The sequence below is a fragment of the Rhineura floridana genome, chromosome 8 (assembly GCF_030035675.1).
Source record: "Rhineura floridana isolate rRhiFlo1 chromosome 8, rRhiFlo1.hap2, whole genome shotgun sequence".
NCBI classification, from domain to species: domain Eukaryota; kingdom Metazoa; phylum Chordata; class Lepidosauria; order Squamata; family Rhineuridae; genus Rhineura; species Rhineura floridana.
The window spans coordinates 89,959,394-89,974,235 of record NC_084487.1 but is presented as its reverse complement, the minus strand read 5'-3'; the positions used below and the strand labels follow the sequence as shown (position 1 = coordinate 89,974,235).

The following is a 14,842-nucleotide window of genomic DNA, read 5'->3' as shown; positions in this document are numbered from 1 at the left end:
CCGCTAGGTGGAGCTACCTACCCACCTGATATCATCTTTGACATGCACAAAGAAGACCTTTTTCACGGTAAGACCAAAAGTCTCATTTCCCTCACTTTCCTTTCCCATGAGGTATAAGTACCTATCTAGGGCTCCTGCTGGGAGGAAGGGCGGAATATAAATAAAATAATAAATAAATAAATAAATCTTGTTATTGCTCATGCATTCCTTTAGCTACAGCTCAGCTATACTTTTTCCACATGATCTTGAAGCAAGCAGTGTCACCAGCTACTAGTGTTCTAATGTGTGTACAGAAAATAAATGGGCCTGAGACATCCTGGGACTGTACAGCTGTTTTACCTCAGGATGCTGTTATCTGGCGATCTGTATACATAAAAGGAACTAAGTAGTTAGCTATGTATTATTGGAGGCTGCCCTTGTGGGGGTGCAGGAGACACAAGTCCAAACTCTTGCTGTGGATGTGAGATTCCCTGCTGTGAGTGTGAGAAACAAAATGTACAGATTCCCTAGATCATGGCCATTAGCAGTTGTAGAATTGTGTTTCTAAAAATTCAGTTATATTATTGCTCATCTTAAAAGTAGGTATACTATTGCACACCTGATTCACCTTACTTCTCCTTTGAAAATTACTAGACATTAGAACAGGGATGGGGAACCTCAGGCCTAGCAACCAAAGGCAGCTCTCCAGGCCCTTCTGTTCAGCCCTCAGGAGTCTTTCCCTGGCTGTGCCCATCTGGCCACTTTTCCTCTCCTAAGTGCTTTTGCCTGGTTGGAATGTAGGTGGGCGTAGAGTGGAGAGATGTGTGGGTGTAGATACCTCTTACTGTTGTGTGGCTGGAATTTAGCCTGCTGTACAAAGGATAACATTGCCCCACCCATTTTTTGCCTCTAGTCATGCCCACTACAGGCATGTGGCTCGTAAGGTCCCCATGAGGAAATGTGCCCTTTGGCTTAAAAAGGTTCCCCAACCCTGCATTATAGTATTCACTATTTCTATATAATTATGTAACTATTGTCTGTCTTTATTGTTACAGTGGTGATGAGTTTCTTTCTTTTCTCGTGAAACTAAATAGACAATGTATTCATCTTACAACTGCTGTGCAGAGTGTGGTTAATCAGTTCCCTACAGATGCTCACAAGGTATTCATATGGTGCAGCGAAAGATTTTTTTTTTAAATAATAAACATATGCTACAGCATGTATAATCAAAACAGGTCTAGTGTAATCTCTTGAAGTGGCACATTAGATTTGAATTTTTCATACCTATGTCTCTTTTTAAACACCCCTTTTTTTTTTTAAGGCAATCAAATCCCATTAGCAGAATCAGCTTTCTCCTTCTGTGTTTGGTGTTGGGGGTCTCCAGCAATGGATTAACATCCTTGCGCTGGACCAGGGCAGGGAATCATGTAGCTAGTTTTTCCCCTTCTAAGTCCACTCTTGAAGAGTCCTTCCCCAGTTCTTTGAGATAGAGCAAGTTCCTTCTCCTTAACTATTGTTTGGCCTCAGACTTTACCTCTTATTTCCAGTCCAGCATGTTTATCTCCTCTCTGCAGTCTTTATTTTTTTCCTCATGTTTTAAAAAACAAAAAACCTTACAACAGAGTCTCCCATCTAAATCCAAGGTGATTGTACCTCAGTGCCTAGAAACTGAGAGGCTGCTTGGCTCCCATCTTCAGGAAATTATTCCTCAGAGGAGCCACAATACTCAACAAGCCTTTAGAACATAGATTCCCATCTTGGAATCTGTACATAGTCCTTTGAACTTTTAACTAAATCACAATTCAAACCACTGGGGATCATAATGTTGAGCCTTATGAAAATAGTGTTCCTGGTGGCTATCAACTATAATTTATTTATTATTTATTTTTATTTATTTAAAAATATTTCTATCCTGCCCTTCTACCCTATAATAGGGCACTGAGGGCGGCTTACAAAAATAAAATCAAACACATACATAATAAAATTGTAAACAGTAAAATCACAAAAACATTAAATTAAAATACAATACGTATATATACACATATACATATATATATAGGGAGTGGTACTATAAAGGGACTACAAAGGTAAAATTTAACGTACAAGGTAAATTTAATGTAAGAGTATATGAAGTATATGAACTCAATACCCTTTCCATTAAGAGCCAGCTATGTGCCTGAACCCTGAACTCTAAGGTACATTCCTTATTTCATAGGGTACGGGAGTTAGCGTTCTGTTTCATGTCTTCCCATCCTTCTGAGCAGGCTTAGCTTGAACTGGACATATATAGGTGTGCTGCTTTCTTCAGACACTGAAACTTACATATTTTCTGTTGGAAGTGTTGGGATGGAACTCACCTTGTTGGTGAGGAAAGGAAATAGAGAGAGGGACCTCCAAGCTTCCTAGAATGTCTTTCTGACCTAGCCTGTGCAGACCTCCCTTCAGGTGTGTAAACTCTTATGGTTGCTGACCTCATTTCCTGGCTCTTCCCTTCTTGGCCCCATTTTTCTTTTGTTTTTCTCTCTTAGAGAGAACAAAGAGCAAGTATAGCTCTTTTAATCTCCAACTGAGTTTGTTAAAACTAGGTTATTTCATATCAATTATGTATTTCCTATAATAAAACTAAAATTGCTTGTTTTTCCTAAACCCAGAGTCTCATTGTGATTATATCCAGGGTAAGGTGTGCTCCTTCAACCAAGAGTCACACAGAGATTAACTTTCACTGCTGTTTTTCTGTTCTGCTGACGTTTTCACCTCGTCCCTAGGGGGGAAAGTTCCAAAAACTACCATAGCATGCCATGGATCATGGCATGCAAGACAAAACATCTGCCAACACTGTTAGACATCATAACTCACTCCACCAGTGTAACAGGTACATCAACAGCTCTCCACAATTTCCTCTCTGTTGGAAATGTCAGGCCACCACATTGTCCACAGCTAGGACATTTACTGGACTACAAATTAGATTCCACCTCAGCAGAAGCAACCTTTGGGAAGGGGGGTTCTCCAACAGGTTCTCCCCACTTCCTAGATCAGGTACTGCCCCCTTAGAATGTGGCTATTTCTTCCTGGGCTAGCACAAAAATATTAACCTATGTTAGTGTTGTTGCAATACCTCTGTACACTATATCAAGGCACCATCAACCAATGTTCAATTCCATATTTGTTCAGAGAATTGTTATTGTTTTACTCTTTTGCCATTACAACACATAGAAGATGTTAAGACTTTGTTAGTAGCAATATCATCAACAGTTAACTAGTTGATTTTGATATGGTTCCACCTTTGTCATATTGATAGTGTCTGCTTTCATAATAACAATTTCAACATTGGCTATGTATACAACCATTGCAATATTACATAACTGATCGTTCTTTTTTTACTTTGTGATATATAGCAAGTCAAGAATGATATAAAACAAGATTTGTAAGCAGGCTTAGAGTAACAATTTTTTCACTGACAAATGTAAAGCAAGGCTAAGTTGTTTTGCTTGTTTGTCAAGCAACTCTTATGATACTTGCTGTTGGAAAAGCAGTAACTCTCCTGAAATCCAACTAACAACAAATGTGTTTTGTATAGCTGATAAGGATCAAAGTTCAGCAGTGTTGTAAAAATTCTGCTCTAGCTGACTTGTGTATGTACTGCATTTCTGATAAGTAATGTTGTATTTCTTGATAGTTGGTTCTTGAATGGAGTCCACCTCAGAGCCTTGCTAAAGTTTGTGAAGACCTCGTTTCCAGTGCTGGAGACCTGAGTGGAGAAGCTAGCAAATTAAAAAAGCTCATGCAAAAGGTATACATGTCTTAACAAATAGAAAGCATTTAAAAACATTTCCCAAAAAAGGCAACTTTCTTAGTACTGTATATGTTGATTCATGTGGTCTGATAAACTGTAAGATTGCCATTCAAGAATATTTTGAATTGTAGTTCAGTTGTTTGTCAATCATAATAATCAAGATTCTATAAGCAAAGGAGCGGGGAAAATGGTGGGAGGAGGAGAAATAAGGACAAGCATAGATTTTTCATTCTGCCATGTTAAATTGAAAATACCTCCCATGTTTTTCTGCTGCTTCCCATAAGCTTATTTCAAAACAAAATCTTACAAAACATATAGTCCTGAACTCAGAAATGTTTGCTTAACAACCCTCTAAGATTTCATGGTGATACATAAAATGCTCAGAGAATCGTCAGTTTAAACTCCAAAACAAGAGAAAAAAAATCCAGATCCCTGTTGGACTTTATTCTGTCAGTGGTCTCATAATTTGTTGAAATTAATTTAAAAAAAAACCATGCTCAAAGAGTACCTGTAATCTATTACTGACCTTTCCCCATGCTCTGACCTTCATCTTCTGCAGTTTAAAGGTTTAGCAAATGCATGGCCAGAGTGGTTTAACAGTCAACTCCTCTTCTGGAGATTGTAGCTCTGTGAGGGGAATAGGGTGTCTCCTAACACCTCTCAGCACCCTTTATAAACTACACTTCCCAGGATTCTTTGGGGGAAGCCATGACTGTTTAAAGTGGAATAAATGTCTAGTGTGGATGTGGCCAGGGACAACCTTGGTTTAAATTTGGGTGGGAGACTACATGTGTCTGCTGTAAAATAATAATACTGTTAATAGTGTTTTTCTTTTGGAAAGGAAAGTGGCCTTTCCTCTGCCCAGTGCCCACCCACCCAATCTCATCCACCTCTCCCCTCAACTTTCCTCCTTACTCCTCCCCTTTCTCCCCTCCCCCAGGTCAGTTTCACCTATCTGAAGCATGATTGCACAGGAGTAAATCCTGTTGAACTAAATAAGCAAGCAAATAATCAGATCTGCCTTTTCCTCCCCCTCACCTCTCCTCCTCTCTTCCCTTCTGCCTCTCTTCTCCCCTCCTTATTACTCCTTCCCTGCCCACTCCAGCCTCCTACCCCCACAGTCAGTTTCACCTATCCTAAGCATAAATGCACAGGAGTAAATCCCACTGAATTGAATAAGTATGCAAATGATTTTCAGCAAACTTACACAGGATCCCATTTCTTACCTCCCCGATTAAAAAACAGAGAAATTCACTAACAGGCAAAAAAACCCCTTGAGGTTTAAGAACATACCTATAGCCAACAGATATTTCTGTCAAACTTTAAAAAGCAAGGAACTTGGGCAGCTATAGTGAATGCACCAGGGGAGCAGGAGACCAGACCTCCTCCTCTCTGAGATATTGTACTGCCCTACAAATTTGTAAAAATGCAAACACCATTTGGGTTAGTCTTTCACAGTCCAGTCCAGTTCCTGTGTAGCTTGGAAGAATTTAGTAACGTGTCACTGAGCATATGGTGAGTGGTGGCAACACCTGCAATCAGGACTGCATCTCCAAATATGGAGAATTACATTTTTTGTATGATTGTTGATGTTCTTCTTTCTTTGATTTTTTCCTGTGTTACTACTGTTTCTACAGAGCATCTAACCTATAAAATTATATTTCTCTCTATTCATCCTTGAAATCTGTGTCAATTTTTTTATTATGTTAAAGCCTTTTGATTAGTCATATGATGGTGAAGACAACCTTTTGTGTTTCAAATTGGAGGTTACATTCTATTTCTGTTTTGGATGCATTAACTGATGAATCTGAAACTTCACTTTGATGTAAAATCAGACTGATTACAATTTGTTGCAACTTACGTAATGAATCTAGCTGTTGGAAAAAACAAACTTGGCCATCCCAAGATTTATGTTTTCAGCCAACTATGCTTAAACCACTCCACTTAAGGAAAGGTGGGCATGGTTAATTAAAACATATAGCACACCTAGAATTTTGTTAGAATATATTTCACTTCCCACTGTTTTATCTTGTTCAAACTGAGACACTCCTCATGCCCACTGGAGACTGTTTCTGGAGGTTATTTTAGTGTAAATTATGCAAAATGTTACAGTACGTCACAACACTTTGAAGCAAAAATATGATTTACTATAGGAAACATCACTAAAATTGCAAAGTAAATCAAACATATTTAAAGTGACTATCTGAACTATATTAACTTTCTTAATATTGTTGCTTCCTAATAAAACAAGATCAGCAGAAGCACATGTATTGTTTTTGTTATTTGGGCTGATTGCAGGTGTTGCCACCACATGCCATATGCTCAGAGGCACATTACTAAATTCTTCCAAGCTACACAGGAAGTGGATTGGACTGTGAAAGACCAACCCAAATTGTGTTTGCGTTTTTACAAATTTGTGGGGCAGTATAATATCTCAGAGAGAACGTCAGGTCTGCTGTTCCCCTGGTGCATTCACTATAGCTGCCCAATTTCCCTGCTTTTTAAAGTTTGATAGAAATATCTTTTGGCTGTAGGTATGTTCTTAAACCACAAGGGATTTTTTGGCCTATTAGTGAATTAAATATAATCTGCTTATCTGAAATCTGGAAGTTTTGCCCTGGTAGCATGCCATCATGTGGGTTATAGCATCTCATAGCGTCCAAAGGCACCTGGTTGGCCACTGTGAGAACAGGATGCTGGACTAGATGGGCCACTGGCCTGATCCAGCAGACTCTTCTTATGTTCTTAAAGGCAAGAATGTGTAGGAGTCAAGACCTGGGCCCTCTGGTCCTACTCCATTTCATTCTTGTCTTCGTCCAAGGCTGTTCTCTTTGTCCACCTCTCTTTACTGTAGTGAGTTTTGGTCTGTAGGATTTTGTGGTGATTGGAGAGTGTTGGTTTTTGTTTGTTTGTGGGCGTTGATTTTTCTTCACTTTGGGCCCTGCTGAGGTCCTGGTAGTTCCCAACCTCAGCAGTAAACCTCCAGCCCTATCCACCCCCTGCGTGGGGCTTGCAGTTGCAGCCCTGCAGGTCCCCTTAGTTGGTCTCCACCCTCTCAATCTCCTCTGTGAGGCTTGTGGCTACAGCCCCGCAGATCTCCCAGTTTATTCTCCAACCCCCTTCACCTCCTTTGCGGGACGCATGGCTGCGGCCCCGTGTCTTGATTACACTATGGGGCTCACGGCTGTGGCCCGGAGGTCCTTTTGACTTCTCTTCTCCTAGATTAGGGCTCGCAGCTGCGGCCCTGGATCTCTTCCTGACTGGAGCTTGTGGCTCTGGCTCTGTTGGCTGTTGGGGCAGCAGCACACATTAGTGGCTTTTCTTTAACTGGAGCTCATGGCTGCAGCTCTGGCCGATCACTGCGGGTGGCGGTGCTTACTCGTGCCTTTCCCAATTTTCCTAAAGTGGCAGTGGGAGTGTCTCTTTGTCTCCACCTGGCTACATCTCTGGCAGGGGCAGAGGCAATCTTCTCAGAGCCTGCAGCTGCAGCTCTGGGCTGTTGGATCTTTCCCATTCTTTTTTCCTTGCCACCATTTTGCTGGTCATTCCCCTCTAGGATGCACACCTTAAAGTGGTGAGGGAGTTTGAGACTGTTGAAGAAGCTGAGAGCAATGCCGTCAGGAGTCTAGTTCAAGAGGTTAGACTCCTAGCAGGGACACCCAAGGTGGAATGGTCAAAACTGAGACACCAGACTAAGATGCATCCAAACTCAGAGGAAGGCAATGGTAAACCACCTCTGAATACCTCTTACCACGAAAACCCAATGAACAGAGTATCCAAAATGCAACACAAGATAGCGCTGGAAGATGAGACCCCCCAGGTCAGAAGGCACTCACTGAGCTACTGGGGAAGAACAAAGGACAAGTACAAGTAGCACCTTGACTAATGATGCAGCTGGGTCAAAGCCAAAAGGAAGCCCAGAGGCTGATGCGCACAGATGTGAAAGGAGAGTCCGGAGTTGTACGACGCACACAATAGGAACATGGAATGTGAGAAGACTGAACCAGAGAAAGTTTGAAATTGTCAAGCAAGAAATGGAACATGATCAACATTGCAATACTTGGCGTGAGTGAATTAAAATGGACGGGAATGGGACACTTTCAATCAGGCAACTACAAAATATTTTATGCAGGAAATGAAAAATTAAGAAGAAATGAGATTGCTTTAATAGTGAGAAGTGATGTAGCAAAATCAATTAGGAGCTACAACGCAAGGTCTCAGCGAGTGATATCAATAAGATTAAACGGAAAACCTATTAACATAACCATCATCCAAGTCTATGCTCCAACGGCACACGCAGAAGAAGACGAATTGGAGAGATTTTACGCAGAAGTTCAGGAAGAAATTGATCACACACCAAAACAAGATGTGCTGATAATCATGGGGGACTGGAATGCAAAAGTAGGGAACAGAGAAGAACTAGGAGTTGTGGGGAAATGGGGCTTAGGAGACAGAAATGAAGCAGGAGAAAGACTTACTGAATTCTGTGAAGCCAGTAATTTGTTTCTTGCAAACACATTTTGTGAGCAACCAAAAAGACGACTGTACACATGGACGTCACCAAATGGTCAATATAGGAATCAAATTGATTATATAATTGGTAGCAGAAGATGGAGAAGTTCCATACTTTCTACAAAAACAAGACCAGGAGCAGACTGTAGTACAGATCATGAACTGGTCGTATTGAAAATCAGAGTAAAGCTAAAGAAGAATAGCAAAACAATCATCATGGCAAAATACAATTTAAATAACATCCCAGAAAAATATAAAGATCAAATAAGGAACAGATTTGAGGCTTTAAACTGAGTTGACACAGAACCAGAGACGTTATCAGGGAAGAATGCAAAAAGGCAATACCTCTAGCTAAAGAGAGAAAGACCTCCATAGATGACTGACGAAACTCTTAAAATGGTTAAAGAGAGAAGGAAAGCAAAAGGAGATAGAAACACGGTCAGAACCCTAAATGCAACAATACAGTGACTAGTACATAGGGACAAAGAGAACTATTTCAATAGTTACTGTATAGAAATAGAAGAGAAGAACCAGAAATTTTAGAATGTGAGGTAAAAGTTGCTCTTCAAATACTTGGAAGAAACAAATCACCAGGAACAGATGGCATACCAATAGAGTTGCTACAAGCTATTGAGACTGAATCTGTCCAAATTTTGACAAAAATCTGTCAAGAAATATGCAAAACTAAACAATGGCCCACAGACAATATATTCAATATATATCCCACTTCCAAAGAAAGGGGATCCCAGAGAATGCAGTAATTACCAAACTATTGCCTTAATATCCCATGCAAGTAAAGTAACGCTCAAGATTCTACAACAAAGGGTCTTACCATATATGGAGCAAGAAATGCCAGATGTCTAAGCTGGATTTAGAAAGGGAAGAGGCACCAGAGATCATATCGCAAACATATGTTGGATAATGGAACGGACCAAGAAATTTCGCAAGGAAATTGCTTTATAGATTACATCAAAGCCTTTGACTGTGTAGCCTTTCCCAACCAGTGTGCCTCCAGATGTTGTTGGACCACAATTCCCATCTTTCCTGACCATTGGCAATGCTGGCTGAGGCTGATGGGAGTTGTGGTCCAATAACATCTGGAGGCACACTGGTTGGAAAAGGCTGGTGTAGATCATGAAAAACTATGGAATGCTTTAAAAGAAATGGCGGTGCCATAGCATCTGATTGTCCTATACTCTGGACAAGAGGCTAGTGTAAGGACAGGATATGGAGAAACCGATTGGTTCTCCATCGGAAATGGTGTGAGACAGGGGTGTATTTTATCACCCTATTTGTTTAATATATACACCGAACATATCATATGGAAAGTGGGATTGGACCAAGATGAAGGAGGTGTGAAAATTGGAGGGAGAAATATCAATAATTTAAGATATGCAGACAATACCATACTGCTAGCAGAAACCAGTAATGATTTGAAACGAATGCTGATGAAAGTTAAAGAGGAAAGCACAAAAGCAGGACTACAGCTGAACGTCAAAAAGACTAAAGTAATGACAACAGAAGATTTATGTAACTTTAAAGTTGACAACGAGGACATTGAATTTGTCAAGGAATAACATACCTTGGCACAGTCATTAACCAAAATGGAGACAGTAGTCAAGAAATCAGAAGAAGGCTAGGATTGGGGAGGACAGCTATGAGAGAAAAGGTCCTCAAATGCAAAAATGTATCACTGAACACTAAAGTCAGGATCATTCAGACCATGGAGTTCCCGATCTCTGTTTGGATGTTAAAGTTGGACAGTGAAAAAAGTGGATAAGGGAAAAATCAACTCACTTGAAATGTGGTGTTGGAGGAGAGCTTTGCACATACCATGGAAAAATCAATAATTGGGTGTGAGAACAAATTAAACCAGAACTGTCACTAGAAGCTAAAATGATGAAACTGAGGTTATCATACTTTGGACACACCATGAGAAGACATGATTCAGTAGAAAAGACAATAATGCTAGGAAAAACAGAAGGGAGTAGAAAAAGAGGAAGGCCAAACAAGAGATGGAGATCTGAACAGGGTGGTTTATAACAGAAGCTATTGGAGGTCACTGATTCATAGGGTTGCCATAAGTCGTAATCGACTTGAAGGCACATAACAACAACAACCCTCTCTCCCAGCCCACCATTTTGTTTGCTTTTCCCACCATTTTTCTTGCATTTTCCCACCATTTTGGTTTATCTAGTCTCTTCCATTTTCCTTCACCTCTATTATTCTGTACATCTGCCCTCCCCCAACTTCAGATTGAAGGGAGGGAGGGTATAAGGTATTGAATTTTTTTAAAAAGAAACTAACCTGCAATTGGGGCTGTACTGCATCCCTCTACTGTGTGTGCGTGCCTGGGACCCTAAATCACCTACCCCTCTACCGTGTGTGTGTGTGTCTCAGTGTTGGATTCACCACACCTCTCTTCTGTTGCGTGTGTTGAACGTTAAGTACCGCACCCCTCTACTGTGTGTGTATACCACGGCAAGCCCAGTGCCAACTGTGTGGATTCCTCTACTCAGCTGGCTGCCAGGCGGGCAAGGTACGTGTTTCTTCCAAGCTCGCAGGAAGCACCCTCTACTTCGGCCACTTTTGCTGTAGGGGAAACTAGTGTGGAAGCCTCTGTTATTGGTCAAGAGAGACTGGCAACTCGTATTTCACTCTCCAGCTGTGTCATCAGATGAGGACTTTGATGGCTTTCCAGTGCAGCCCTCTACTGCTCACTAGCTTCCTGTGCCTGCACTGTCGGTTACCCAGTCTCTGGTTTTGCCCTCAACTGCCTCTGGGTCCATACCTGGCTAGGATCAGTCACTTGGCACTGCCATGTTGGGGCCCTCCTCAGTTTCCACTCACCTGTTCGATGCTGCTGTCAGTTACTACCTCAACAGGTACATCTAGTGACTACAGATCCTCAACTTGGCCCTCTGCCAACTACATAAATATCTTTGCTGGGATTGCAGGTGACTTCTGAATTTGTTTCTCAGCTGAAAGACGCATTGCTGGGCTTGCTGTCGCAAGCACAGCTGCCAGTGCAGCCACAGGGCAAGGCCTTTTCAAGTTCTCGAGTCCTGCCTTGTGTGCAACTTAATGTCAGTACCACTACCCCCCAGTGCCATTCAGATGAAGGGCGAGCAGGGTCTCTGATCCCCTTTGATGTCGCAAGAGGCAGAGCGACAGGTGATGTGGCAATCCCAATGGACCACTCCATTCCATTTGAGCTTGAAGAGGCTGATTGGAGTGGCGAATCAGAGGTGAAGGAGGATACCTTTCACTGTCTCTTTGACTCCACTGATTTTTTACCACTTTTCTGCAGGATACTGGAAACCTTGGGTCTCCAATCTGCTCCTTCTGAACCTATGACTCCTCCAGTTAAGGGTGCCAAGGTTTTGAAAACTCCGAAGTCTGCGGTGCATTCTGTTATGGTTCCGGATCCTCTTGAAAGATTGGTAAAGGAGGAATGGGCTTGTCCACTGCATGCTAGACAGGTTTCAGCCTTGCCTAATAAGCACTATTCCTTGGCTACAGATTCTATGAATCATCTGAAGATTCTGCAGTGGATGAGCCAATTTCAGCTTTGGTTACCAAGTCCAAAAAAAGGGAACTCACGATTGAAGGATCTGTCTGAACGTAGACTGGATTTTGCACTTCGTAAAATTCATGATGTGACAGCCTATTCTATCAGTGCTTCTTGTGCTGCGTCCATATTCACTAGAGCTTCCATTATGTGGTTGGACAAGCTCCTGGACTACCCCAGTCTGGATCCTGCCAAGATCAGAAGGGTTCTGGTGAAGCTCCACAAATCAGCAGCTTTTTTGGCCAGTGCTACCCTGGATGCAACACAGTTTGTGGGTTGTGCTATGTCGGCAAGTGTGGTAGCACACAGGACTCTCTGGCTCAGGCATTGGGATGCTGATACTGTGGCCCAAATCATCCTATCTATAGCACCTTACACTGGCACAATGCTATTTGGAGAAGCAGGTGTTAAATCTGTGGTGGTGGGTCCTAAGGATAAGCGGAAGCCGGTCTTAGCTGTCAGGACCCCTCCTATGGTCACCACCTTGTCATGGTCCCACCTCAGAGTCCTGCTCTCTTTACGGTGCTCTCACCGGCTCTAGCAAAGATCTCTCAAGATCCCACTGCTAGTAAGCACCACCAGACACTCCCTGTAAACAATTGCCTTGAGACTGTGCCTTCGTCTCCTCCTGGCTTATTGCTACGTTGTGTCTGGGTGCACTTACAGGCCTCACTCCCCTGTATCTTTGTGCCTATAAAGATTACAGTCCTGGGTCGCTCTGGATACCTGATGATGTTACACTATCTCTTCACCGCTGCCACCATTGATACTGTTTCCCAACCTTGGTATATGTCCTGCCCACCCTTCTGGTCTGTGAAAGCCCAGCCAAGGATCAGGCATTTTGGTAAACCAAGAAATATTTATTTATATACACAGGGAATAACAAGATTACTTAAAGGTATAGTCAACAAGCATGTGGTTTCATAAGATGCGTTACTCTTTGTTTCTTAGTCATCAATATCCTGCCTCACTACCTGCCTAATCCAATCCACCCAACAACCTTCTCCAAAGCCAACCAACCCTCCAAAACCCTCAGAATGAACCAACGAACCCCCTCTCAACTGTCATCCTCTCATTTATACCTTTATTTATTAAATTTATTAGTCGCCCATCTGGCTGGCTGTCCAGCCATTCTGGGCGATGTACAAAATAAAAACACAAATACATTAAAACATTAAAAATCTCAACAATAATAATAAAACCTAACCCACCCCAAAAGCCTGCCTGAAGAGCCAGACACTCAGCCAATCATCATACAACATTCTTCAACATTCCAACCCATGTACTTCCCCCCTCACTCAGTCTACTTACAACATATACCCGCACTTACCATATTTACAATATTATATATATACAGGGACATCACATTAGCCACAAATAAGAAAGAGGACCAGAGGCTGTTTAGAAGATTTGCCCCATACTGTTCCTTTCAGCCGTTTCATGGAGCATGATCTGGGGTGAGGGGCTGCAATTTTTGATCCTCCAAAGGCTCTTGGTCCAAGCAGCACTTCCAAGGTCATTTTCAACACCAGGGCAGGCCCCTCTTCCTCCTCCTCTGGAAGGTGAGGTTGGCAGCAGAGGCAATACTGACGCCATTCATGTCGAAGGCAGATTATTCCACTTTGCAGAAAATTGGCAACTCATAACGATGGATTCTTGGGTAAGAGCTCATATCTTATGGCTACAAAATAGAGTTTTGGCTACTTCCACCACACAGGTTTCTCACCTACCCTCTGACCCACTCTCTGGGGAGACAGATGGTAATGAGGAAGCCATAAGGCCTCTTCAGGACATAGCAGCCATAGAACCAGTGACACCAGCCAAACATTATGCTGGGGTGTACTCCACTCTGTTCACAGTCGCCAAGAGAGATCGTTCATGGAGGGCTGTTCTAGACCTCAAGTTTGTGAACAGGTTTGTGAGATATCGTCGCTTCAAAATGGAGTCTCTAGCATCGATAATAGATGCCGTACAGGAGGGGGACTTCCTGGCATCCATCAATCTGAAGGAGGCGTATTTCCATGCTCCAGTGTGACCTGCCCACACATACTTTCTGAGGCTTGCGTTGGCTAGCACCATTTCCAATACCGGGCACTGCTGTTTGCCTCTCATCGGCTCTGAGGGTATTCATAAAGGTGATGGTCACCCTGGTTGCCCACCTCCGCCTCCAGGGGTGTCCACATTTATATCTGGACAACTTCCTGGTCTGAGCAGAATCCATGGATCAGGCTTTCATGTTCATTGCACTCTCGCAGTCCTGAGGGGCCCTCGGTTTTTAGTCAACCTAGAAAAAAGCCATCTATCTCCGACTCCAGCACCTGGGAGCCATTCTGGACACAGCTCAAGCCATGGTCTTACTATTGCCGGAGCAGATCTGTGCGATCAAGGACATGATAAGGCTCCAGAAGTGCTGCTCAGTGGCAGACATGATATTACTATTGAAAGCCCTGGGCATGTTCATATCAACCATTTATATTGTTCCTTGGGCTCGACATCATACTTGTCTACTCCAGTGGGCTTTATTGCCATTTCAGTCGGACATTGCCAGTTCCACACACCAGGAGCTTCAGTTTTTCCTCTCACTGCGGTCTTCCTTCCGGTGGTGGTCTTCAACTCGGAATCTCCAGAAGAGGATTCCATTCTGAGAGCCGGATACAAATGTAACTACAATGGATGCCAGTTTGATCAGCTGGGGCCCCCACTGCAACTCCCATTTTCATATAAGTATTTACTGGTACGGGTCCTTCAATTTAAGTAAGTTTATAAGCTTTTAATGAGTCAAGACCTTTGTGTATGTTTTCTGGCTGCTGCTGCTCCTTTGTTTCTGCAGTTGCCCTTTTCCTTGCTGTTCTGCTGGTTCTGTTTGTGATTGCTGTCCAGATGTCTCACTTTGCCTCGTCTTGAATGAACTGGAGTGGGACTGGAAGGAGCAGCCAGGGTCTTGACTCCTGTGCGTACTTGCCTTCGGATGCTAGGAGGTACTATAA

At 42.6% G+C, this 14,842-nt stretch overlaps 1 protein-coding gene across 5 annotated transcripts in view; it reads left to right on the top strand.

Annotated features, from left to right (window-relative positions):
• ASZ1 (ankyrin repeat, SAM and basic leucine zipper domain containing 1) overlaps positions 1 to 14,842 on the top strand; it is an 89,121-nt gene that overhangs the window by 72,716 nt on the left and 1,563 nt on the right. For all 5 annotated transcript variants that reach the window (XM_061640067.1, XM_061640069.1, XM_061640071.1 and 2 more), the window contains 2 exons: positions 1,035 to 1,140; positions 3,656 to 3,769. In XM_061640067.1, coding sequence (XP_061496051.1) covers positions 1,035 to 1,140; positions 3,656 to 3,769 — 220 coding nt within the window. The remainder of the gene's footprint in view (positions 1 to 1,034; positions 1,141 to 3,655; positions 3,770 to 14,842) is intronic.